We start from the raw sequence: 21186 nt of genomic DNA on the forward strand, positions 1-21186 counted from the left end.
TGTTTGATGGGACGAAAGTTCCAGCCGATGATGAGAACGAGTGTGGTAGAAATGCCTTCCGAAGCCGTATGCCGAGACAGTCACCCGGCGACCGTTTAACCCCGCGTGCGGTCGGCAGGGCGCCGGGGTTTGCCGGCCTTCCCGTTCCGGATGGCGTCCCCATTGCCAATATCATGCCAAGCCATAGGCTTCATCGGCGGACTGTTGTTTTCATTGGACGAGTTTCTTGTCATTGACGTAAACTTGTACCGGCCATCGCCGAGAAAATAACATCATTATGGGGGCATGATGTTGAATTGACCTAATCCGTAGGTTGGCGTGGTTGGGTGAGGAAAGTTCCCCTTCAAGGGGTCTCGGTTGTGGTGTGGAGATGGATCAGAGTGTCTCTCGTGTCTGTCTTGTGGTGCCCTAAGGGGATTTGACAGGAATACAGACCAATCATACTTGGGCGTTTGATCAGCAGCAGGCGCGACCCGCCCCACTTGCATCTCCCCAAGCTTGAGCTCAGACAAGAGCTGGATGCCACGAAGAGTTGCTCTTGCATCATACGACAGGTGATTGCGAATTTGCGCAGTCTCCTGTCCTCCATTTTGTGTCGCGATGGCAAGTTTCCGGACGAGAACCATTCTCTCCATTCCGTTGCTTATTTTGGGCTTTTTGCTCACCCGCGCACCGTTCATGATGACTTCAGTTGCTCCATCGAAACCGTGGGCTGATGGGCCGTTAACCCTGATCGCTACCCCCAAATCACTGACTGGAAAGGTGAAGCGCAACGCGCAAATGTTTCCTGCTCGCCCGCGGGCTAATGTAAACTTCTCATAGACCGATATCTTCACATCTGGAGCAACACATATGGCTTTGCTGCGTACGTGCACTCGATCCATCCTGCTGCCGGACCACGCCCGAACTACCCGGGCCCGCAAACTGACATGGCAGTGTAGACAATTCCATTTTCCGCGGTTATAATTCCATCTACCACCAAGCCCCGCTTGTCGCCGACCAAGATAAGGCTGATTTTGTCGGCTACTGTCTGACCTGGTTCAAGTTCGTCAAATCCCATCATGATGACGAGGAGGCGACACTGTTCACCAAGATCGAGGAGCTCCTCCAGGACAAGACGGTATTCGAGGAGACGCACAAGGAGCATGGTTAGTTTTTGCAAAGAGCCGCCCAAAACTGCTCGCGCCCCACTAACAACCCAATTAAATGGCAGAGTCGTTCCTCCCTGGCCTCGCCGACTTTGAGAAGTACCTTACTGGCCTCAAAACCCCTTCCGACTTCTCGGGCGAGGAGCTCCTGCGCATCATGCAGTCTTTCCAGCAACCCTTCGAGCAACACTTCCACAGTGAAATAGCGACCATTTCCAACTTCGCCGACCATCCCAACGCACCGAAACAAGGGACACCGGAGAATGATGCGGCATCAGCCACTTTCAAGGCCTGGGGGAAGAGCACTGTTACCAAGGCAGGCGTCACTGATGTGGTGCCTTTCTTCCTGCTCAACCTCGACCGCACCGTCGAGAACGGTATGTGGGCGAACTGGCCACCGATGCCCGCACCCATCCGGTGGGGTTTGATCAACCTTGCCGGGGCCTGGCGCTCTGCGTGGTGGAAGTTTGCCTCGTGCGATGCTGCTAGCCAGCCACAAGAGCTATGGGCTTACCGGGCTGCCCAGGCGAAAGCCTGAGGGGGCGCATATTTGCATGCAATGCTTCACCGTACAATTGTAAAGATTCCATGTCTCTTACTGAGTAGGCGACCAGTTCACTTTGCCGCTGATTTGAGGACATGTCTGTAGAGCCAGGCCAATGCCCTCAGGATTATAATTTGGCATTCTTTGCCGCGGTTACCTTGTGCTCTTTTATCGCCCGCTGCTGTATTCTTTCTCGACCACCCACCAATGCCGAACAATGTGGGAGCCTGGCTTTGGAGCTCTGATTTTGGGCGGCTCGCCCCGCTGACAAATCGAGCGCCACTGGGGTCATCCCAGCTTTCATTCAGCACACCCCTGGCACCCCGAAGCTAAATTCGACCACTTGGTTCATCTTTGTGTTCGCCTTTCGAGGGAGCAAACCATTTTCACAACTGGAAGAGTCATCATGGCGGCAACATCGAGGGGATCTGGCGGCTGCTGGACGTGCCGGCTTCGGCGCAAGAAGTGTGATGACGAACGTCCAATTTGCAAGGGATGTCTCTCCCTTGAGATCGATTGCCTCTACAGCGACGACAAGCCGGAATGGATGGATGGCGCCGAAAAACAGAAGCGGAAAGCCGACTGGCTCAAGAACGAGGTCAAACGAAGGGCCGCCCATCGGCGAGAGCGCCGTTATCTACAAGGTCTCGATGTCAGACTCGAGTCCCTCGATGCCACCCTTACAGACGACAGCAACATGGCGGTCGCTAAGGACCTCATCAATGCCGCCCCGCTATCTTCCAGTGTCGCGACTTCCTCGACGTCGCACTCCGTGGCGGAGAAATCTACGCCAAATTCTGGGTCAGATAGTGCATTAGCCGATTCCCCAACCTCGGCTCCATCTCCAGATGAGCATGCGGACGATTTTACTCCAGCCTGCAAGCAACATCGCGCGAGATTGTCACGAGAAGCAGAAGCCCACTCAACCATGATGTATCTGGACTATGTCTTTCCCTTCTTGTTCCCCTACTATCGACCTTCATTTTCCGATGTTGGGCGGGGCTGGCTTCTCGTTCTTCTGAACAAGAACAACACCCTGTTCCACTCGGCCCTCAGCCTGGCGGGCTACTTCTATGGCATCATGATCGGCCAGATGCAATATGCACCTTCAGAATGCCACTCTCACAACTTGGAAGCGCTCCAAGAACAACAAGGGTTAGCCCTCAGATGGCTGCAGCGCGAAATGCAAGACATCGTCACCCGCGGAGTGAAGGGCAATCTTGCCGAGGCCAATCGTGTAATGGCAAGCATCATTCAACTCATGACATGCGACATTGCCACTGCAAAGCCGGGGAACTGGGAAATGCATTTGGGTGCTGCAGCAGAACTCTTCAACGAAATCATGAAGCACCACGCAATGACAGAGGAGGGCCATGCCTGCTTCATGATGGTGCTTCTCCAACTGGGCTCGAGGCCTTTTACCTGGACCCCCAAAAACCACCCATGGGGGTCGGACCAAGCCATACTACGCTTTTTCACTGCTCAACTTCTGTTCCTCGATACCCTCGCGAGCACCGCGTTGCAACAACCCCCAAAGCTCCAACAGTGGCATTACAGTTTGATGATGCCTCTTGACGACGAGGCTTTGAAGCACATGCCAAAACTTGAGAAAGAGCAAACCTTGCCCCATATCAACCTTCGAGACTTTGTCGGGGTGGACAATTGGATCATTCTCTCCATTGGGGAGATAGCCGCTCTCGATTCGTGGAAGAAGGAGATGAAGCGCGCAGGGTCCCTGTCCGTCGCCCAGCTCGTCACCCGCGCCTCAGCAATAGAACAGCGGCTTCGGGCGTCACTTGAGACGCTCGGGGTTGCTATCAACCACGACGGCCCGTCGGTCGATGGGCCCCAACATCTGTTACAATATTTTGCTGGCAGCTTTTCCCCCAACATGATGCACGATGTCACCATGAACTCTCGAATCTGGGCCCAAGCAGCCATCACATACCTCAGCGTTGTTCTCTCAGGGTGGCAACCATCTAGCGCGGAGATCCGAAGCTCCGTCGCAGAAACTATTGAAATGTTTGTGAGCCTTCCAAGCCCAGACTGCCTTCGGACGCTCGTGTGGCCCTTCACCATTACCGGTTGTCTGGCGGGCCCATGTCAAGAGCAAACCTTCCGAGACTTGGTAGCGAGCATGGGGCCATTGAGGGTGTTTGGGACCATCCGGGAGGGCCTTGCCATTATGGAAAGGGTCTGGGAGTGCCGCGCCGACATCGACGAGAACCCGGACCATTGGGACCTCGCGGCTTCCCTCAGGAGCCTGCAACAACCGGCTTTGTTGCTATGAGCCGAAGTGGTTGACTTTTTATGTCTATTTGCGCAACACGTTCTCATGCGGGAGAATAGAGTGGAAGGTATGAGGTTAGAACTGTTTTTTTTTGTTACTCCCATGTTGGTTGGGGGAACAGCGCTAACACGTAAGTCTATCTACCCGTAGACGGCCTTTTCGCAAACGATATCCAACAAGCAACTATTCTGTCTACTTTTACAACACATTAGAAGGGTCGTACTCTGCTTGCGGTCTGGAGATGACGCTGTCAAGCGCTCCCCACCAACCGCTCTCCGCCGACTTCTCACGCACCCCTTGCCTAGCCGACGTCCCGTTTCCTCTCACGGTTAATGGTTTCGGAATCAATGATTCGTGGGGGCTCAAACCCGTTGGCGTCACATCCCCGAAATCTTGCCGGTCGTCCTGACTGGACTCCTGTCGGCCATTCTTCCTATCTGCAGCTCCGATCATCGGAGCCGCCTTGTTGCTTATGGGTGCCTTGCTAAGAGAGGCGAGTTGTGGAGCGAATGAGGCATCAGGAATGAAGCCATCGCCGTTGGCTGAAGCGACTTTGTCGATGTTAGGACGCATGTTCGGCCCTTGTGGCTGGCCCCTTGCTGAGGACATGGTCATATTTCCTAGACCGGCTGGCCTCGACGAGGACATCGTCACATTCCCCAAGCCGGCTGGCCTTCCTGGAGAATTGTCATGCCTAGACTCGTTCGAAGACATGGGCTTTCTCCAGCCGCCACCTGATTCCATATTTTGCGTCCCCTGCCTATTCACGAACGCCGCCATTTGAGGCCTGTCCCCCTCTCTTCGGCCGGGCACCCCGAATCCCTAGCCCATACGGCCACTGCCAGAATAGTCGTATGCCTCATCCGGGTGCATCCGAGGCATTCTGGCTGCTGCCGGTTGACCTAGTGGCTCTTCGTAAATCGGACCGCCCGCAAACGCCCTGTTTCCCGCCCTCGCAGGGGCTACTGTAACCGGCCGGTTGAGATTGAGGCGATCCTCGCTAATACTGGGTCGGAGTTGCGAGTTGTTGTACCCGTAAACTCCGCCCTCTCCCGGGCCTGGGTACGCTCTTGGTGTCGGCGCAAATCCTCTGCCGCGGGAGTCGTTCATTCCCTGATCATAATAACTTCCACTCCCTCCTCTCGGATCCTCTTTCGGGGCGAATATCGCCTTCTCCAGCTGCTTATCACCGAGATGCAGAAAACCGACCGACAACGCACTCAGCGCAAAGAAAACGGAAACAGCGATCAGCAAGACCCAGACGACAAACAACTTGAGGCAAGAAGCTCGCCCATCCGCCGGGAAGGCCACCCTCCCGACAGAACTCCCGGGCGGCGCGGTGATCTCGAATTTTCCATTTGCCGCCACGGCCGCGCAGTTCGAATCCGCCATCGGCAGACCGAGAACGATGGCGAGGGCCACAAACGGAATCAGAAACACGAGGTCGACGCCCCAGGTCGCCGCGTACGCAAGGTACCGCCTGCTATACCCGGTCCAGGAAAAGAGGGTCCATATCAAGGCTGCCGCGGTCTGCCATCACCTGTCAGGAACCTTCCCTGGAGAAGAAGGAAAAGGGACTCACGAAAAGGATGACAACGATCAGGTTGACTGGGGCAGGTTGCCGACCACGGGTGACAATGTGAATAAAGTCTGTATCATCGTCAATGTCAACCATATTGCCGTTTTTTTTCGGGTTTCCAGGATAGGCCCGCGACAACTGGGGATGGGGGAAGAAGAAATCCGGTTGTACTTACGGCCTATGATGCCGGTAATGACGGCAAGACATATGATCTCTGCGACGAAAAGGCGTTAGACACGGAACCAGATATGTGAACCATGCTCTGGCATCACTGAGGTGTCTCATGTGCCATGGGGCTTTAAAAGAACACCGGAAATTTGTGAACATACTTACGGGTAATGCGAGTCGCAAGGAAGGCGTAAGAGTAGAAGCCTCGCGGGCGTAACGAAAGGGTGTCGCGCACGGCGGGCTGCATGGCGGACGTATGCCGATGGAGCAAATGGAAATGGAAAAAAAAAAAAACGTGGGTGTAGTTTGTGTTTGGTGTTCAGAAAGTAGTTTAGAACGTGTTTTGGCTTTGAAGAGAAAGAAGTGATCAAGCGGAAGGGGGAGCTGGGGAGAAAAGGCCAGTAGGTGGCGATGACTGATGAAAGTCAAACGGGCAGGAAGAGGATCAGACGCAATCACAAAAGTACGAATACAGGAATTTTCGAGGGATATGTGACACGGTGACCTGCGGGACGACACCAACGGCCATGGCGATGAGACCGCAGTCCATGGACGGCCTTAACTAAGTGGTTATGCAAAACATTGGAGGGTAACATCGTGAATTTCTCTATAGTTTGAGGATGTATGTTGTCGTGTTCGATCAGCCATTTTGCCGTTTCTGGGTTGTCTCGGTTGCGGGCCGGGCCCGGTCTGGGGAGCGGCCGCAACCCGGAGATCAAGCGGGGCCGGGGAAGCTGGGGAAATGGGGGGCCGAAGTGCAAGGCCGGACCGGTCGACGGCCAGTAGATCCCGGTTCACCACCAGAAGTCCGAGGGCAAATAAGGAACGTGGTTTAGGGGCTGGAGGACGTCATTCAAGAAGAAGGAAAAAAGGAATCACTCTCTACCCATGCTCGTCATTGCCGGCAGGCAATGAGTGCGGCCCCAGGGTTTCGTGCCCCCCCGAGTCCCTGTGCTCCCGACCCCTTACGCGCGGCACAGCCAGTTGCATCCGAAATAACGACCACACGTGTTAAGAAATCAGCAGTGATGAAATGCGAAGAACTGTTTCTCAGTTTTATGCGCCGTTACTCCTCCCTGTCTGTGGAAGACTCCACAAAACATTACATCGCAGTATCAACCACCCTGAATCGTTAGCCTCGTCATCACCGTAGTATCCTCCCCCCTCCCCCACCGGATTCCGATAATACCCCATATAGAGGTTTGCACCAAGCTCGCAAATTGTCGAATTTCTTCATGCTAGAAGGCTAACCCAGAAGGTCATCGAGTCCATTGCCAAGTGGCTTATTACCCGCGCCGGTGTTGCTCGGGGTTGTTGAGGCAGGGGCGCCCCAGATCCCGGCACTGCTTTTTTCCTTTGCAAGTTGTCCCATGGCGGGACCCGGCCCAGTTGGCGTGTTTTTCTTGATGCCAACACTTGCTTGAGACCACAAAGCACCAAAAGCGTCTCCTCCCGAGGCTGGCTTAGCAGTTGGAGGTCCACCCGATGTTTTGGCTACGAGCGAAGATGGAGCGGCAGGTTGCACTGAAGAGAAGTAATTGGGTCCAGATGCCTGGTATCCAGCTGGCTTAGGCGCCTGTGCAGCCGGGGAGAGCGTGTTTGCAGTGAGGGGGGTGGAGAAAGCCGACATGTTGCCGGCCGGGCTCGCAGTGGAGCTCGGGGGCGGGGAGATAGAGGACAAAGCGACCATCCCGCTCAAATTCGCCTGTTGAGGCGCAGATACAGGCTTGGGCGCGGCCAAAGGCAATTGAACGGCTGCTGTCGGCTTGGGAGGGGATGCGGACTGGAAATCATCAAATTCGTCGTCGTCGGTGGCACCACCAGGCGGCGCCAATCCGGAAGAGTTGGTAGGAGCAGGGGCAGAAACAGCGGGCACGGTCGGAGCGGCAGGTTCGTCAAAGTCAAAGAGGTCCACCTCGGGTTCCTTCTTCTTTGGCTGTTCCGTGGTTCGCTTCACCCCCGCCCGCTCAGTAGTATCCCGCGTCACCCGAGCAGCGCTCGTCGACGCAGCAGGTCGCTCTCCTTCGTCAAACTCATCGTATTCCTCAAACTTGTCCCCCCGCCCCTGGGTGGAGCGGTAATCGTCGGATTGGCCTCCGAAGCCACCCCCGTCGCCGTACACGCCGCCAGAGTATCCGCCGAAAGTCGAGCCGCTACTACCGCCGCCATAGCCGGAGTCGCTTCCGAACCCGCCATAGCGGCTCGAGCTGCCAAGTCCTCCAGCACTCTGCATGCTGGTGAACTTGCCCTTGTTTGTGCGTGCTTTCTTGCGCTCCGATCGAATGCGTTCAACGTCGCCGAGGAGTTCGGCCAGTTCCTTGGCGCGGTGCCGAACGTTGACACCTTGGTCCTTGCCGTTCTGGTCAATGAAATGGAATTGGCGCAGCATTTTGAGAAGCGTAATATGGGATCGAGCATCGTCGATGACACGCTCGGAGCCGTGTTTTACCAGGTACTCGAGTAATTGCAACGCCTTATAGATTTGCCGCCATTCTTCGGCCGACTTTTCCGTGAATCGCCGGTAAATCATGGGCATGATCTCGTTCAGGGTTTGGCTAGGAACGATATCAGTCTGCAGCTCGCTGCATTGAACCCCGATAAGAGACATACTAGTTGAAGGTGCCATCGGCAATTTCTTGCATCTGGGTTGACGACGCGCCCCATGGTTCATTGTTCGTTGCTTCGCGAACCTAGCGATCGTTAGTTGAAAGGTACGGCGCTGTTCCTCAGGGTTCACAGTGGCCAACCTTAGCCTCCATCTCTGTGAAGTTCATGACGGCTACGCGGACAAAGCAATCAGCACGACCAAGCAAAAAATCAAGGCATAGCCATCGAGGTAGGAAACCTACCATTTTGCATCTTCCGCACGCCAGCCTTGAGGTCGTACAGCGTTAGGTTCGAGACCTGCTTCTTGATGTTGTTTAGGTCCATGGTGGGCAGGGTACCGTGGCCGAGGCCAGTACTAAACACACGTTGTGATTCAAGGGTTTGCAATGAAGAATAGGGGTGTGTGGTGTGGGCTTTAGGCGAAGCGACGATGTCTTCGCTTGTTGATAGTTTCGTGAAACTTGCGATGGAGGCTCGATGGGCACCAGTGCTGACAAGGGGCGACACCTTGCGATTTCCACCAGGCTGCCAAGGCCCATTCACGCGGCATGGGTGGAACCCTCCTATTTCTAAAATGCCTCAGGTTCAAGGCATCAATGTTCCGCCAAGGAACGGCCCGGCTGTTGTTGGTGGGGCAAGGTTTGAGCTCGCGTTGGGACCAGAACTAAAAATTTTGGCGATGACCATCAACTTCTTCCGTCATCCTGCCAGCCGCCTTTCAATTCGCTTTTGTACTTTTAACTTGTACTATTTCTGAACCCGAGGACTCGGTCCCATATAGCCGTACGTATTTTCTCTCTTGTCTGTTGTGCCTTGGGACTTTCTGCTGTTCGTCATCGGAGCTGGCCCTGAGTCAAAAAAAACATTTGGCTGCACCCAGACCTCAGATCACCTTTCTTCCATGGCATTCTTCACTCATGGAATCACTTTTGTTTTCAGTAGCAGCCGTTGTTGTCGGGGTCGACTGCCCCGGTGTCCCTCGATCGGCTTTTCTACAAACCGAGCGTAAAGTGGCAAGGAACCCATCTGCAAGGCCAGAAGGGGCCACCGTCGACACCCATTGAATGTCAAAGCCCAAGTTCCACTTTGATCCGAAAAAGATACGCCAAGGTCGTTCCTTCCATTCATATATGAATGGATGGAAGGAAACCTACTCCTGCTCTGCTCGGACGCACGGCTCTGTTATCCTTTCCCGCCTCGAAAGCGCCGACATCAGAGAGCTATCAGCATAGTTACCTGTTAGGTGTGGGGGAGCTGCAACCTCCTTGGCACAAGAGCTTCCCCTTGTCCAGTACCCTCAACACAACAACCCCGCAGAGTGGATGGAAACCCCCACCACAATGACCTGCCGCGCCTGAGTTGGAAGCACCGATTGATTCGATCTTGCGCAACGACCCCTCAAAATATCACGTGCGGGTTACGAGCTCCTTCACCCGTCCTCTTCGTCGTCCCACAGCGCAGCTTCCGTCCCTGGTTGGTCAGGTCTGATGTTAACCCACTTGCTGTCAGCGGAAAATGTTTCGACCCCTCCTACCCCGCCATTGCTCATCTCTCATCCGACCTTCCTCCCTCCTTCGCAATCTTCCATCTAGTCAATTCACTTCGGCCAACTCGCCATCTCTTCAATCCACATCCAGAATCTCAGCTAGAGCGTTCTCTGCATCCTCCGTCAACATGGTCAAGAAGGTGTAAGTTGCAAAGCCGCCTGCCGAAGTAAATATTTTGCTCACGGTATGCTATCTAGTTTCTTCGATATGGAGTGGACGGGTCCCGTCGTCGACGAGACCTTCCAGGTTGTCCGCGAGGCGCCGGAGGGTAAGTAGCTTGCTTTTTGGTACCTTTTCATCTTCGAGGATGTGTCCCAAATAGCTGTTCTCGGATGGCTTCATTGGCGCCCGACAATGGCTGGTGGGAGGGTTAAGCCTAAACACGAATTGGGTGGTTTCCCGTGCCGCGAACGTTTGCGGGATTTTGAGTAGTTGACTGACTCGTTGAATAGCCCAGAAAGGTCGCATCAACTTCGAACTGTTCGACGAGGTTGTCCCCAAGACAGCCGAGAACTTCCGGCAGTTGTGCACTGGGCAGCCTGGTTTCGGCTACAAGGGCTCCAACTTCCACCGCATCATCCCGGGGTTCATGCTCCAAGGTGGCGACTTCACCCGCGGAAACGTGAGTATTTTGAAGAACACGCCTTTAGAAAGCGAGGCTAACTGCCACAGGGCACTGGCGGCAAGTCCATCCACAAAGACGAAAAGTTCCCGGATGAGAACTTCAAGCTGAGGCACACGGAGCCCGGCTTGCTCTCCATGGCCAACGCCGGCCCGAACACGTGAGATTCCCCGGCACCAGTAGGGATAGTCATGAAGCCAAAATACTAACCTGTGTGTTAATGTTGCAGCAACGGTTCCCAGTTCTTCATCACCACCGTCGTCACTAGCTGGCTCGATGGCAAGCACGTCGTCTTCGGCAAGGTGGCTGACCAGGAATCTCTCAGGGTGGTCATGGCCGTGGAGAAAGTTGGTAACAAGAATGGTTCAGGCAAGCCCGATCACAAGGTCACCATTGTCGACTGTGGTGAAATCACGGAACCGCAAGAGTAGACGTACCACTCTGTTAGCAAGTTTGAAAAATACGCAGAGTGGCTTAAGGATATGGTAGGCTGTCCGGAATATGTTACATAGTGCCGAACGGTTCGTCCTACTAGCCAAAACATGCACGCGCGTGCTTTTATCATGCCAGGTAGTACTGTGATTTCAAGACAACTACCGTGTAACAAACAGCCTGCTACCGAGTCAAATTATCAGAGAAAGACTTCCTTGCGTCCCTGCCACTGCTCGCGAACAATCCAATGAGGCAGCGGTGTATGGAAGTGGAAGAAAACACCAGTTGAAAAGTACTTGGCTATCCTTAGGCTAGAAATAGGGTATATCATCACCGACGTCAACAACACCTCCCCCCCCTCCCCCCCCCCCATTATGAGGGAAGGGCCACATTAGCCGGCGCCGCTTTCGGCGGATCCTCCAAATCCAACCACTGCAAAAAGTACACACAATTACTCGGACTGACCGGCCCGCCCTCCTCGCACAGCTCAAACACGGGGCAGCGGCCGCAGGGGGCCTCGGTCAGGCCGCTGGCGAGCGGCTCGGCGCCGGGGACGAGGGGCAGGTCGAGGCCGACGCCGGCCTCGCGCTCCTTCTGGCGCTTGTGGAAGGGCACCGTGTCCTGCTTGAGGGCGCGCGCCACGCGGTAGCCGCGCCGCCGGCCCACGCGCACCCGCTCGATGAGGCCGTCGTAGCTGAGCACGTCGACCAACTGCTGGATGTCGGATTCGCCAAGGGTCGTGTTGTTGGTGATGCCGGTGTCGTGGATGAATTTGGCGATCTCGGCGACGGTCGGGTAGTGTTTGTAGCCGGCTGGCATGGGCAGGAAGACGGCGCGGGATTTGGTGTTAGTGGTGGTGCTGCCGTTGGCTGCACGGCCGGTGGTGGTTGGGGCGTCGTCGTTGGAGATTTCGGTGGCCGAACGTTTTGTCCCGCGCGCGGTGGTCTCGCCTGCTGTGACGACTCCCTTTTTAGGGGCTTTTGTGGCTCCGGCGGAGGAGGCGGCCCCGCCTGGGAGTGGTTGTGACCCCCGGTATGCGCTCTTCGTCTTGATGTACTCGAATACGATGCCCTCGAGTTCGGAGATGAAAGCTGTGTCCAGCTCGCCTTCGGTGAACCAAGGGCCACCGGTCGCGCGTTCGGATGGGCGGAGGGTGGCTTTGATGTACATCTTCTTGTTCGGGTGTTCGACATTCTTCATACTCGCAATGTAGCCTTTCGTCTCCAGGAACTTAATGCAGTTCTTGACAACGGCCTCGTGCATGTTGAGCTTGTTCTTGATCGTCCGGTTCCATATACCGTCGGCGCCGGCCTCGTCGATTATCGAGTACACCATGACTGCTTCGTCGTTCGGTAATGATGTGTACCTATTCGCAATGGTCAGTGTGCTGTCTATGCCACCTGGGGATGGATCCAAGGGCCTACTTCTTGGCTTCCTCCCTGCTACGCCACCTCCATGCCATCCCGGCATGGTGGTTTGCTATGCCGACCAGGAGCTTGTCGTCACATAGCCGCTGGACAACGCTAAGGAGGAGGTTGACATCGTTATTGGGGATGATGTTGAGGTCGTTGAGATCTTTTTGTGAAAATGGGCGAGCTTCGGATCCATGTTGTCTCATCTCATCGTAGAGAGCATCTTTGAGGATCTGGAGCTTCGCCGCGCCGTCATCTCCCTTGTCGCTCGCCATCGCGGCTCAGTCGCGCGAAATTCAAGGCAGCACGCGTAAATGGCCGCAGTGGCGGAGCCGAGTTCGAATTGCTCTCAGCAGATATCGGGGTAATATCTGCGAGCTCTGCGCAAATATCCGTCGTAATCGTGTGGTGAATTGAGTTGTGGAAGGTGTGTGTGGTATGTGTGTTGGGGAGCTCAGGTTGCCTGTGCCTGGCGGCTGGAATTTGGGCAGTTGGCGAAATGTTGCCCCTCCATCAGTCACAGCCTTGCGAAAAAGAAGGCGCGTATCATTGGATGAAATCCGGGAGTGACTCTGAGGCCCCGCTGTTGCGATGAGCCTTGCATAGACCGGGCCGCTCCACTTCGGCGGGACTTGGCATTCTCGGCGAGCTGAAGTCGTGCTGGATTGGGATGCTTCTTGAAAGCAGCAACAAGCGCTGCTGGCAGGCAAGGCGGGCTCAAAAAGGAGATAAAGTAAAAGCGTAACATTGGCTAGAAAAATGATATCCCGAATACCGCTAATGCGATACACGCTTTTTCCAGTCAAACATTTTGCGCACTACCAAGCCTCCCAGCCCAACACCCTGTCTCGACCGTGTGCAGTTCACGGTTCAAATTCGAGGGCACTTCCATTGTCAGACCACCACTCACTTACGCACCTCTTACAAAATAATACGCCACCGGGCCTGAATATGTCGGATCTTCCCACCAAAGGGTATGAGTAACACCATACCCAGAAGAATGACGGCGATAAATATGCCGGCTTGTGCGCCGAAGCACGCAGCGTAGCCAACCTTCTCGACCCATGGCACGATGCCGTAGAGGAAGCCAAAGGCTACGATATTCTTGAGGCCTAGCAAAGGTCAGCATTATTGCATGTTAGGGGTCGATATTTTGAGAGACATCCTCACCATTGACGAGCATCAATGCATCCGAATTGACGGGCAGCAAACAGTCCGAGACGTATGCCATGGTGATGGTTGGGACCGCCGTCAAAGCGACCGAGATCATCCCGTAGCCGAAGAAAAGACTGATCCAAGGTAGCATCCTCTCCACCCCATACCCAAACACGAGGCATCCTGCTCCCGTGACGACCAGTGGGAGGGCACACAGGTACAACCGACTTTCCGGCTCAAAAACCCCCTTGTTGCGTCTCGTCTTCCAGTCACAAAACGCATCTACCAGCAAGCCGCCAGCAAAGCTGCCCATCACGTTGCCGACGAAGCCGGGTATGTTGATGAGGCCGTTGATCATCGGGGACCAGTTGTACGGAGGCGCTTGTATGACGAAAGGGTTGAGGATGTTGACCGACACAGTCAGCACGAGTGATACGGCGTATCCGAGGAACGCGTAGATAACACAGGGATAGGCGAACATGGGCAGCGGCCGAACGAACATTTTGGCGATGTTCGTGTCCGGCGCGGTTCCTGTCCACAAGCTGAGCTCTTGTATCCAGGTCTTCTTGGGTACCGTTGTCGGAGCGGCGTGGGTCTCCTTGCCCTCTCCGTCCACCTGAGCTTCTTTTCCCGCCTCGCCATCACCAGACACGGTTTCCGTTGATGGTGGCCTCACCTCCCCCGGCTGGCCAGCACTATCCCCCTGCCCATCCCGGTAATACCTCGTCTCCGGCACGAACAGCAACACCGTCAGAAAGTTGATCCCCGTCAAGATCACCGCAATCCACTTATGCCACCGCCAGCTCAACCCCGTAATCACAAACCCGCACACCAACGGGCCCAGGGTATTCCCCCCCGAAATAAAGTTCATATACAACCCCATCATCGTCCCCCTCTCATGCAAAAAGTACAAATCATTCACGATACTCGCGCCGAGCGCCTCAGTCGACGCACCCGCAAACGCCGCGATCACATTCGACCACAGCAGCGACTCGAACGAACCCGCGCACGCCCCCCACACAAAACACGCGCACAGCAGCGCCGAGCAGAAGACGAACACGGGCCGCTTGCCGGCGTGGTTGGCCAGCGGCACCCACAGGAAGTTGAAGGCCCCCAGCACCAGGATCGGCCACAGCAGCAGGTCGCTGGTCTGCGCGAGCGTCTTGTCGAATTCCTGCGAGAGCAGGTAGAAGGCGGGGGCGAGCCCGCCGATGCCGAAGTTGGTGAGGAAGGTGAAGGCACAGATGGAGAGGAAGGCTGTGTGTTTCTTGTGCCGTGGCCAACGGAGCGGGTCGTTGGGGTCGGTGGGGGAGGGGGGAGGGTGGAGGAGGAGGGTTCGGGAGGTCGAGGGGGAGGTGGAGGTCAATGGTGGGGAGGTGCCTGTGGTGGAGGCTGGGGGGGAGGCGGCGCGGAGTTGCACGGTGCCTTCGGTCTTGTCGAGGTCGTGGAGCGTGTGGAGGCGCATGGTGATGATGATGGGGTTGGAGTTTGTAGTGATGCGATAAATTATTCGAGGATTTGGAGGGAGATGCGGATACTTTCAACCTTAATCGTGGGAGAATGTCCGGGTCCTCATGCCCTCATGCGCCGGTTCTTCTTTCCTTCAGCCGCAGTTTCGTGCAGCTGCTGGGTGTCGGACATCCGGATTCTCGTTGTCCGGCCGAACCAGGTGTAACCCCTCGACTTTCACTATCGTTGGCATCTCGTCAAAAGGGGCTCGCACGGCTGCATGGCGTCCCATCCATCTTATCGGTTGTGTAACGCGGCGTCATCGAGCATCTGAACGTAGGACAAGATCTTCGAATCGAGCTACGTTCCCGGCCAGCTCGTGATTTAGGTTTGCCGACTTTATCATGTTATTAGCATATGCATACGACCCAAGCCGCAACAATCCTTGTGTTGAACAACCACAGCTATGTTAGTAGCCAATCATTGGTGATATGAGCTCGACTTGAGCAGCTTTGCACGTCGGCCTAGCTGTAACAATTTGCATCATAAGAGATAAAAAAAGGGGAAAGAGTGAACTTGACAAGCCGACTAATAGAACACGCAAGGGTTGGACTGGTGGATGGCGAGGGTATTGATCACTCAGCTACACCTACAATGATACATTGTTAAAACTAAGGCGATTGAACAGGTATTATTGGTTTCCAGCATGCTAATAATAGGGAGACTAGTACGAAACTAATCTGAGTTATCGTAAACTCACCAACCGTCCTCTGATACGTTGCTCCACTAAGGTATCATGGGCAGTCCGGCACCGGTCCGGAGGTCCCCGGTGATGATATCTTATCCTTTGTGGGTAAACGAAGTTGACGAAACCACCAAGCGGGCCATTCTCTAGTATTATCAAACACACTTGATGCCCTACCACGCCCTCACCAAGTGGGCGATCGGCCTCGCGTATCGGAATGCGTAGATCAATTGACGGGATCGGCGTCTTTGATCCTGAGTTGGTACTACGGGTAGTGATATCCAGGTAAAATCACACCTACTCCCATTTCAAACCATGCGCGAAACGCGCGCGACGAGAAGCAATGACTCCCGACCACAACCATTATTATTAGGGGACCTCGTGTTATTTCAGGGGCACCCGCTTTGACAGGCATTAACCCGACTCAGGGGTGGAGCATCACGAACTGGCTTTGTGGGGAGTGGGACCCATTGGGAAGGGACTTCGTATTGACAAAAGAACGCTCGTGCCCGCCAGTGCCCAGCCGTTTTTTGTCCTCGACATCTTCAGTTTCTTGTTACCCAACTTCTACACTCCTTAGGTACTTACTGCGAGTTTGGCAGCAGTCACTCATTTATCTGTCCGCCGCCACCGCAATATCAAAATGCGTGTCTTGTCACTTTTTGCCTTCGCGGCGCCCCTTGTTTCGGCCATCCAGTTCCAGGAGCCGTTTGCCAACTCGACCCTCAAAAAGGGGGAGACGTACAGCGTGAAGTGGAGCAGTGTCGACACTGATCCCACCGTGTTCAGCATCTTCCTGGTCAACTTTGTCGACTGGCCCCCCTTTTACACCCAGGTTGCTTCCGACGTTCCGACGTCCGAGGGCGAGCACCAGGTCACTGTCCCCTGTGATGTGAACTCCTCGTGGGGCTTCCAATTGTAAGTGAAAATGCCCGCCACCCCTGTTATTTTCGTACCTACGCTAAACCCACACCCAGCAACGCCATCAACGGCACCAATGTCTTCGTCATCCACGCCCAAACCCCCAAGTTCTCCATCCGCGATGGCGATTGCAACGGTGCTGGCCCCATCACTCCGCCCGACGAGTCATCCTGCCACCCCGTGACCGTCACCGAGACCGCCACCACCACCGTCACCGTGTCTCCCACCTGCTCTGTGCTGCCGCCGTCCTCCGAGGAGTCTGCCACCACTGTCTCTGTTGTGCCCAGCGTCGAGCCCAGTGCCCCTTCTGCTTCGATCCCCTCCAACCCTGAGCCCACCGAGGGTTCTGAGGACGCTGCGGAGCCGACTGTGACCAGCCCGCCCGTGGTGGGTGGTGCCGATGATGGCTCGGGGGAGGACGCCATTACCAGCACCGTGTACTCGACCGTGTACCGGGATCTGTCGGAGGTTGAGGACTGCGCGGAGCTCTGCTCGGCTTGAGTGGGGGGGGGGGGGGTGTACCATGTACCAGTCATGGAGGGGTAAGGGGAGGACCGGGACGGGGATGGTTGAGAGCCAGGGGATAATAAATTAAAAGATTATTTGACAGGCGAGACGGAATCTAGTTGAGCTTCTACAAATACCCAACACCCTTTCTAACCCCGTTTGACAGGCGTGAAGTGCACATTAAGTGGCACCCGCGCCCATAATGGGAACGTCTTTTGCCGCCCGATCCAGTCGCCGCTGTCCCCCGCGAGTTTCATGTCAAAGTCGAAGATGATGCGAGCGAGTATCAGACGTAACTCCGCGTATGCAAGGCTATGATTGTTAGTTTTGTTACTTTAAACCAGGACCTGGCTACTTACTTGCGCCCCAGGCAATTTCTCGGTCCCCAGCTGAAGGGTTGACATGCTTCCATAATATTGCCTGCCTCCCTTGCTTTGTCGTCCTCGAGGAGGAATCGGTTCGGGTTGAATGTCCAGGGATCAACCCAATTGTCTGGACTGTGATTGATGGACCATTGTTGGATTTCCACGTATGTCTGTTCAAGTTAGGGGCGTATTGCAAGCTGGGGTTGAGCGGGCACTTACACCTCCGGTAACGTAGTGGCCCGCAATATTCTTCCCTTCCGGGGGGATCACCCGAATCAAGTCCGAAGTCACCGGCGGGTACATGCGCAAAGTCTCGTTGATAGCCGCGGTCAGGTAGGGAAGTTGAGACAGCGCCTTGACAGTGATTTCATCCGCGTTGTTAAATGCCCCACGTACTTCTTGGGAGAGCCGCTTCATCGTTTCCGGGTTCTCCAGGAGAAGGTAAGTTGCCCCGCAGAGTGTGGTGGCTATTGTCTCGGACCCCCCGAGGGTTAGAACCAGGCCGTTGCTAGAAAACTTTTCGAAGGAGATATTCTGTCAAAGGATGGTTAGCAACTGGCCTCTGCTGTAGGCTGTAGAGTATAGCAGGGGGGTTGTCTCTCAGACCAAACACACATACCCATTCCTCACGATGCTTCACGAGACCTTCAAACAGGTCGTCCCTCCCCTTCTCCATCGCCAGCCGGTGGCTAACCATCTCCTCCGTCATCTCCCGCAAAGCCAAGATCGACTTCTGCCCAACCGTTTTGAACAGGATTCTGACCAACCACCTGCCCCCCAGGTAAATAATCGACACCATCGCCGCCGCCGCCGTCAGCGTGCCCATCAGAAACGCAATCCACGGATGATACTCCTCCTTCTCCAGGCACCCAAACGCCCTCCCAAACACCAAATCCCCTGCAATATCAAACGTCGTCCAATTATACCACTTCTCCACATCCATCACCGCCCCCTCCACCCCATCCTCCCCCCCACCACCACACTTCTCCCCAATCTTCCCCACCAACCGTTCCACATACCCCCTAAACACCCTCTCCTGCACCCGCAACGCGGCATCGGTAAACCCCGGCGCCAGCGCCCTCCGCAGACGCGCATGCTCGTGAAACCCCGCCTGAATAACGGACTCCTCCTGATCATCCGTCGCGGACGTAAACGTCTTGCTCTTGGGCACCTCGGGCCACACACTGGTGTAGCTCCCATCGCGCGGCAGCGAGCCGTAGATGTCGCGCCAGGCGCGCGGCGACGTGAAGGAGAGGTGGTTGGGGGCGATGCGCACGACGGCGCCGTACCGTGCGTGCAGCCGCTGCGTGTGGAAGGCCGAGGTGCCGAGCGCGTGGCGGATCGCCCAGGGGAGTGGGCTCGCGCGGTTGAGGAGGGGCCCGGGGATGTGGCGGAGGGGGTGGAGGAGGAGGTTGTAGGTTAGGGTGAGGAGGGGGTAGGTGAGGAGCTGGTGGGGGGGTGGTGGTGGTGTTAGTTTTGGGGGGGGTTGATAATCAGGTAGGGGGGGTTCTAGTGGTTAGAGTTCTTACCAGGATCGCAACACTGCTGATGAGCAGTGTTGGGCTGGAGGTGGCCTCAATGATGAGGTGCTGTGTGTTGATCATCTTGCCGTCGGTTTCAATGCCACCATCGTTTTCCGTAGAAAAGATCTCACATGTCGGGCTCTTTTGCACCCTTTTATGGCACTGGAGTGAGAATCTTGCCTGGATAAGACGATAGGTGCTCAGTCAGCCTCAACCTGGCATTGAATCTGGTTCAAAATCTCCAAGCCCAATGTTGATTGTTGATTGGCCATGATATCCAGAGCTTTCCAGATGCGGAAAACGAGCCTGGGATACGAGCTTGTTCGAGTTACCTGTTATTGGGACGGATTTTGTCCTTGGACTGAACCCCTGGTATCCTCAAAGCGGTTACGGCGAAATTACATCAGGCAATATATACCGGGTAACCTCACGACGCGTCTCCGTAAATCATCATAACTTTATGAGCCGGATGCAGCGTATCGGTAGCGTTGCAGCCCACAATTGGGGAGTTGTGACAATGATTAGCCCTTCTCCCTCTCAGAAAGCAACCACACGTGCATATGCTCAACCGGTGACCACTTGTTCTATGTTGGATGGGCCACTAGACCGGCTTCGCTTTGCATCCTGCCCCCGATTTCTTCAAAACAAGGGGGGTAGCACACAGTACAGTACCATGATGGTCAAGTCTCTAACTTTAGATGACCATAATACACCGTAATGTTCTCTACATCATAATGCAGTAATATTCTCTACGTGATAATACAGTATAGTCGGAGATGTGCGGGTGCCGCCGCGGTACTTCATGCTGGTGCGTGACAAGTGTGACACGACCAGTTACCTAACGGAAAAAGCCGAACTCGTAACTTGAAGGAGTCTGTCATATGGCCTATACGGTGCCCGTGTCCTTTGCCCAGTAAGGAAGCCTTTTGCCCAGTGTGACGGAGACAAAGAATCAAGAAAAAAGAAACAGGTGATAAGAAACCGAGCAAAAAGATAGATGTAAGAACTTCAGTGAAAATGAATGAAAGGGAGCAAAATAGAAAGGAAAGTGAATCAAGACAAGAAAAGGTAAAATGAAGGAAAGAAAAAACGAAATAAAAGAACAGAAAAACGAAAATGAAGAGAAAAGAAGAAGAAAACAGATAAACCAAAGAAAAGAGAAGGAAAAACAATAGAAAAAGAAAAAATGAAAGAATAAAGGCGTTCCTTTCGTTCCATTCCTACGACGAGGGTTGGTTGACCTCGGCACTTTGCGGGCTGCTTTTGTCCACCAGGTGAGGTCTTCAATGTCCAATGGTACGTTGGGTCAAGGTTTCTTCTCTCTGTGTATCTAACTCAATTGCAACGGACTTCAATGGCTGACCATGCTTCTCATGGTTTGAGCTCCCCATCCAGATAGGTACCCTCCTTGCACCGCCGCGCCCGGTCCCAACAAAAAAGGGAAAGTCGTCCCACCATCACCTCAACTTTGTATTTTCTGCCATGGGTCATTAAAAGTCCGGCCCTGTCATTTGCTTGAAGGAGAGTGACTGACGGCGGCCTCCTTTATGTAGTGCTGTAGCGAGATTCAGCCAGCTTGGCCACAAAGCAACAATGGCAATAGGGACGATGGTACTCACGTCTCGTTTCTGCGTGAGACGCTAGAAAAGCCAGTGGTGCAGTTCAATAAGCTGGGAATGGCTGTTTGGGTCTTGCCTGCATCTCGTGCTCGCACTCCTATCAGATGATTCCTTGTTGGCCTCACTGACTTTTGGCTATGGGAAGGGAGAGGTCAGCGATTGTCATATAACGCGGAATACTAGGACTCTAACACATACCTTTTTAGCCGGAGTTTCCTCCGCCGCCGGGGGGATCGCTTTTTTCGCTTCCGCTAATAACATCATTGTTAATCACAAGCACGCATGCCTAATCAAGGGACACCAGTACAAGGGTAGACATAAGTATATAGGAAACAGCAATACTTACGGCTTTCTCCCCGTTGCCAGCACTGCTGCTGTTGTCACTGTTGCTGTTGTTATTTCCCTAGGTAGCGTTACAATACCTTGTCAGTGCGATTGATCGGCCTGCGTGAGGTGTCTGAAGTGTCATTGTCTCAAAAGGGTCTAACATTTTGAGTCTGTGCCACGTAGTCAGCAACCTGAACGCTCAATATGGTTGATGCAGCGAAGCTGC

At 54.6% G+C, this 21186-nt stretch overlaps 9 protein-coding genes across 9 annotated transcripts; 4 read left to right on the top strand and 5 right to left on the bottom strand.

Annotated features, from left to right (window-relative positions):
• Positions 1–418: 418 nt before the first annotated feature.
• Positions 419–1892, top strand: F5144DRAFT_48250 (uncharacterized protein). Its single transcript, XM_066785340.1, has 4 exons — positions 419–762; positions 823–865; positions 942–1148; positions 1214–1892. The coding sequence occupies exons 1-4, from the start codon at positions 601–603 to the stop codon at positions 1684–1686; spliced, it is 885 nt and encodes a 294-aa protein (XP_066648803.1). The 5' UTR covers positions 419–600; the 3' UTR covers positions 1687–1892.
• F5144DRAFT_48891 (fungal-specific transcription factor domain-containing protein) lies at positions 1831–4260 on the top strand. Its single transcript, XM_066785692.1, has 2 exons — positions 1831–4049; positions 4133–4260. The coding sequence occupies exon 1, from the start codon at positions 2099–2101 to the stop codon at positions 3980–3982; it is 1884 nt and encodes a 627-aa protein (XP_066648804.1). The 5' UTR covers positions 1831–2098; the 3' UTR covers positions 3983–4049; positions 4133–4260.
• Positions 4181–6258, bottom strand: F5144DRAFT_588972 (uncharacterized protein; the record flags this gene model as incomplete). The annotated part of the gene is made up of 6 exons (XM_066789989.1): positions 4181–4716; positions 4816–5512; positions 5565–5632; positions 5737–5775; positions 5895–5970; positions 6235–6258. 6 exons carry the CDS (start codon positions 6256–6258, stop codon positions 4181–4183), a joined length of 1440 nt encoding a protein of 479 aa, XP_066648805.1.
• A 487-nt stretch (positions 6259–6745) lies between these two features.
• On the bottom strand, positions 6746–9004 carry F5144DRAFT_48986 (ENTH domain-containing protein). Its single transcript, XM_066785760.1, has 3 exons — positions 8579–9004; positions 8340–8409; positions 6746–8284 (listed from the first exon to the last, which is right to left on the bottom strand). Exons 1-3 carry the CDS (start codon positions 8658–8660, stop codon positions 6976–6978), a joined length of 1461 nt encoding a protein of 486 aa, XP_066648806.1. The 5' UTR covers positions 8661–9004; the 3' UTR covers positions 6746–6975.
• An 847-nt stretch (positions 9005–9851) lies between these two features.
• On the top strand, positions 9852–10936 carry F5144DRAFT_588974 (peptidyl-prolyl cis-trans isomerase-like protein; the record flags this gene model as incomplete). Its single annotated transcript, XM_066789990.1, has 5 exons — positions 9852–10024; positions 10081–10151; positions 10336–10505; positions 10556–10665; positions 10735–10936. 5 exons carry the CDS (start codon positions 9852–9854, stop codon positions 10934–10936), a joined length of 726 nt encoding a protein of 241 aa, XP_066648807.1.
• Positions 10937–11309: 373 nt separating this feature from the next.
• F5144DRAFT_523776 (RNA polymerase Rpc34) lies at positions 11310–12819 on the bottom strand (the record flags this gene model as incomplete). The annotated part of the gene is made up of 2 exons (XM_066786775.1): positions 12362–12819; positions 11310–12303 (listed from the first exon to the last, which is right to left on the bottom strand). Exons 1-2 carry the CDS (start codon positions 12622–12624, stop codon positions 11310–11312), a joined length of 1257 nt encoding a protein of 418 aa, XP_066648808.1. The 5' UTR covers positions 12625–12819.
• A 177-nt stretch (positions 12820–12996) lies between these two features.
• F5144DRAFT_637418 (major facilitator superfamily domain-containing protein) lies at positions 12997–14969 on the bottom strand (the record flags this gene model as incomplete). The annotated part of the gene is made up of 3 exons (XM_066792657.1): positions 12997–13461; positions 13520–14771; positions 14925–14969. 3 exons carry the CDS (start codon positions 14967–14969, stop codon positions 13271–13273), a joined length of 1488 nt encoding a protein of 495 aa, XP_066648809.1. The 3' UTR covers positions 12997–13270.
• A 1168-nt stretch (positions 14970–16137) lies between these two features.
• Positions 16138–17135, top strand: F5144DRAFT_556384 (Ser-Thr-rich glycosyl-phosphatidyl-inositol-anchored membrane family-domain-containing protein). The gene is made up of 2 exons (XM_066787968.1): positions 16138–16616; positions 16676–17135. Exons 1-2 carry the CDS (start codon positions 16342–16344, stop codon positions 17118–17120), a joined length of 720 nt encoding a protein of 239 aa, XP_066648810.1. The 5' UTR covers positions 16138–16341; the 3' UTR covers positions 17121–17135.
• Positions 17136–17195: 60 nt separating this feature from the next.
• On the bottom strand, positions 17196–19190 carry F5144DRAFT_523780 (cytochrome P450). The gene is made up of 5 exons (XM_066786776.1): positions 19021–19190; positions 18111–18938; positions 17711–18025; positions 17486–17661; positions 17196–17438 (listed from the first exon to the last, which is right to left on the bottom strand). Exons 1-5 carry the CDS (start codon positions 19093–19095, stop codon positions 17276–17278), a joined length of 1557 nt encoding a protein of 518 aa, XP_066648811.1. The 5' UTR covers positions 19096–19190; the 3' UTR covers positions 17196–17275.
• Between the last annotated feature and the right edge of the window lie 1996 nt (positions 19191–21186).

This window comes from Chaetomium tenue (assembly GCF_020726465.1).
Source record: "Chaetomium tenue strain MPI-SDFR-AT-0079 chromosome Unknown F5144scaffold_1, whole genome shotgun sequence".
NCBI lineage: Eukaryota > Fungi > Ascomycota > Sordariomycetes > Sordariales > Chaetomiaceae > Chaetomium > Chaetomium tenue.

Bases quoted from the DNA above. Each gene is read 5' to 3' on its own strand.
- F5144DRAFT_556384 (XM_066787968.1), top strand. From the start codon at position 16,342: ATGCGTGTCTTGTCACTTTTTGCCTTCGCGGCGCCCCTTGTTTCGGCC. The intron at 16,617-16,675 runs GTAAGTGAAAAT...ACCCACACCCAG, and splicing joins TCCTCGTGGGGCTTCCAATT to CAACGCCATCAACGGCACCA.
- F5144DRAFT_523780 (XM_066786776.1), bottom strand. From the start codon at position 19,095: ATGATCAACACACAGCACCTCATCATTGAGGCCACCTCCAGCCCAACA. The intron at 17,662-17,710 runs GTAAGTGCCCGC...TAACTTGAACAG, and splicing joins GCCACTACGTTACCGGAGGT to ACATACGTGGAAATCCAACA. The intron at 17,439-17,485 runs GTAAGTAGCCAG...TAACAATCATAG, and splicing joins AGAAATTGCCTGGGGCGCAA to CCTTGCATACGCGGAGTTAC.
- F5144DRAFT_48250 (XM_066785340.1), top strand. From the start codon at position 601: ATGGCAAGTTTCCGGACGAGAACCATTCTCTCCATTCCGTTGCTTATT. The intron at 763-822 runs GTGAAGCGCAAC...AACTTCTCATAG, and splicing joins CCAAATCACTGACTGGAAAG to ACCGATATCTTCACATCTGG. The intron at 1,149-1,213 runs GTTAGTTTTTGC...ATTAAATGGCAG, and splicing joins GGAGACGCACAAGGAGCATG to AGTCGTTCCTCCCTGGCCTC.
- F5144DRAFT_48986 (XM_066785760.1), bottom strand. From the start codon at position 8,660: ATGGACCTAAACAACATCAAGAAGCAGGTCTCGAACCTAACGCTGTAC. The intron at 8,410-8,578 runs GTAGGTTTCCTA...AGGTTCGCGAAG, and splicing joins CGTGCGGAAGATGCAAAATG to CAACGAACAATGAACCATGG. The intron at 8,285-8,339 runs GTATGTCTCTTA...TATCGTTCCTAG, and splicing joins GCCGATGGCACCTTCAACTA to CCAAACCCTGAACGAGATCA.
- F5144DRAFT_48891 (XM_066785692.1), top strand. From the start codon at position 2,099: ATGGCGGCAACATCGAGGGGATCTGGCGGCTGCTGGACGTGCCGGCTT.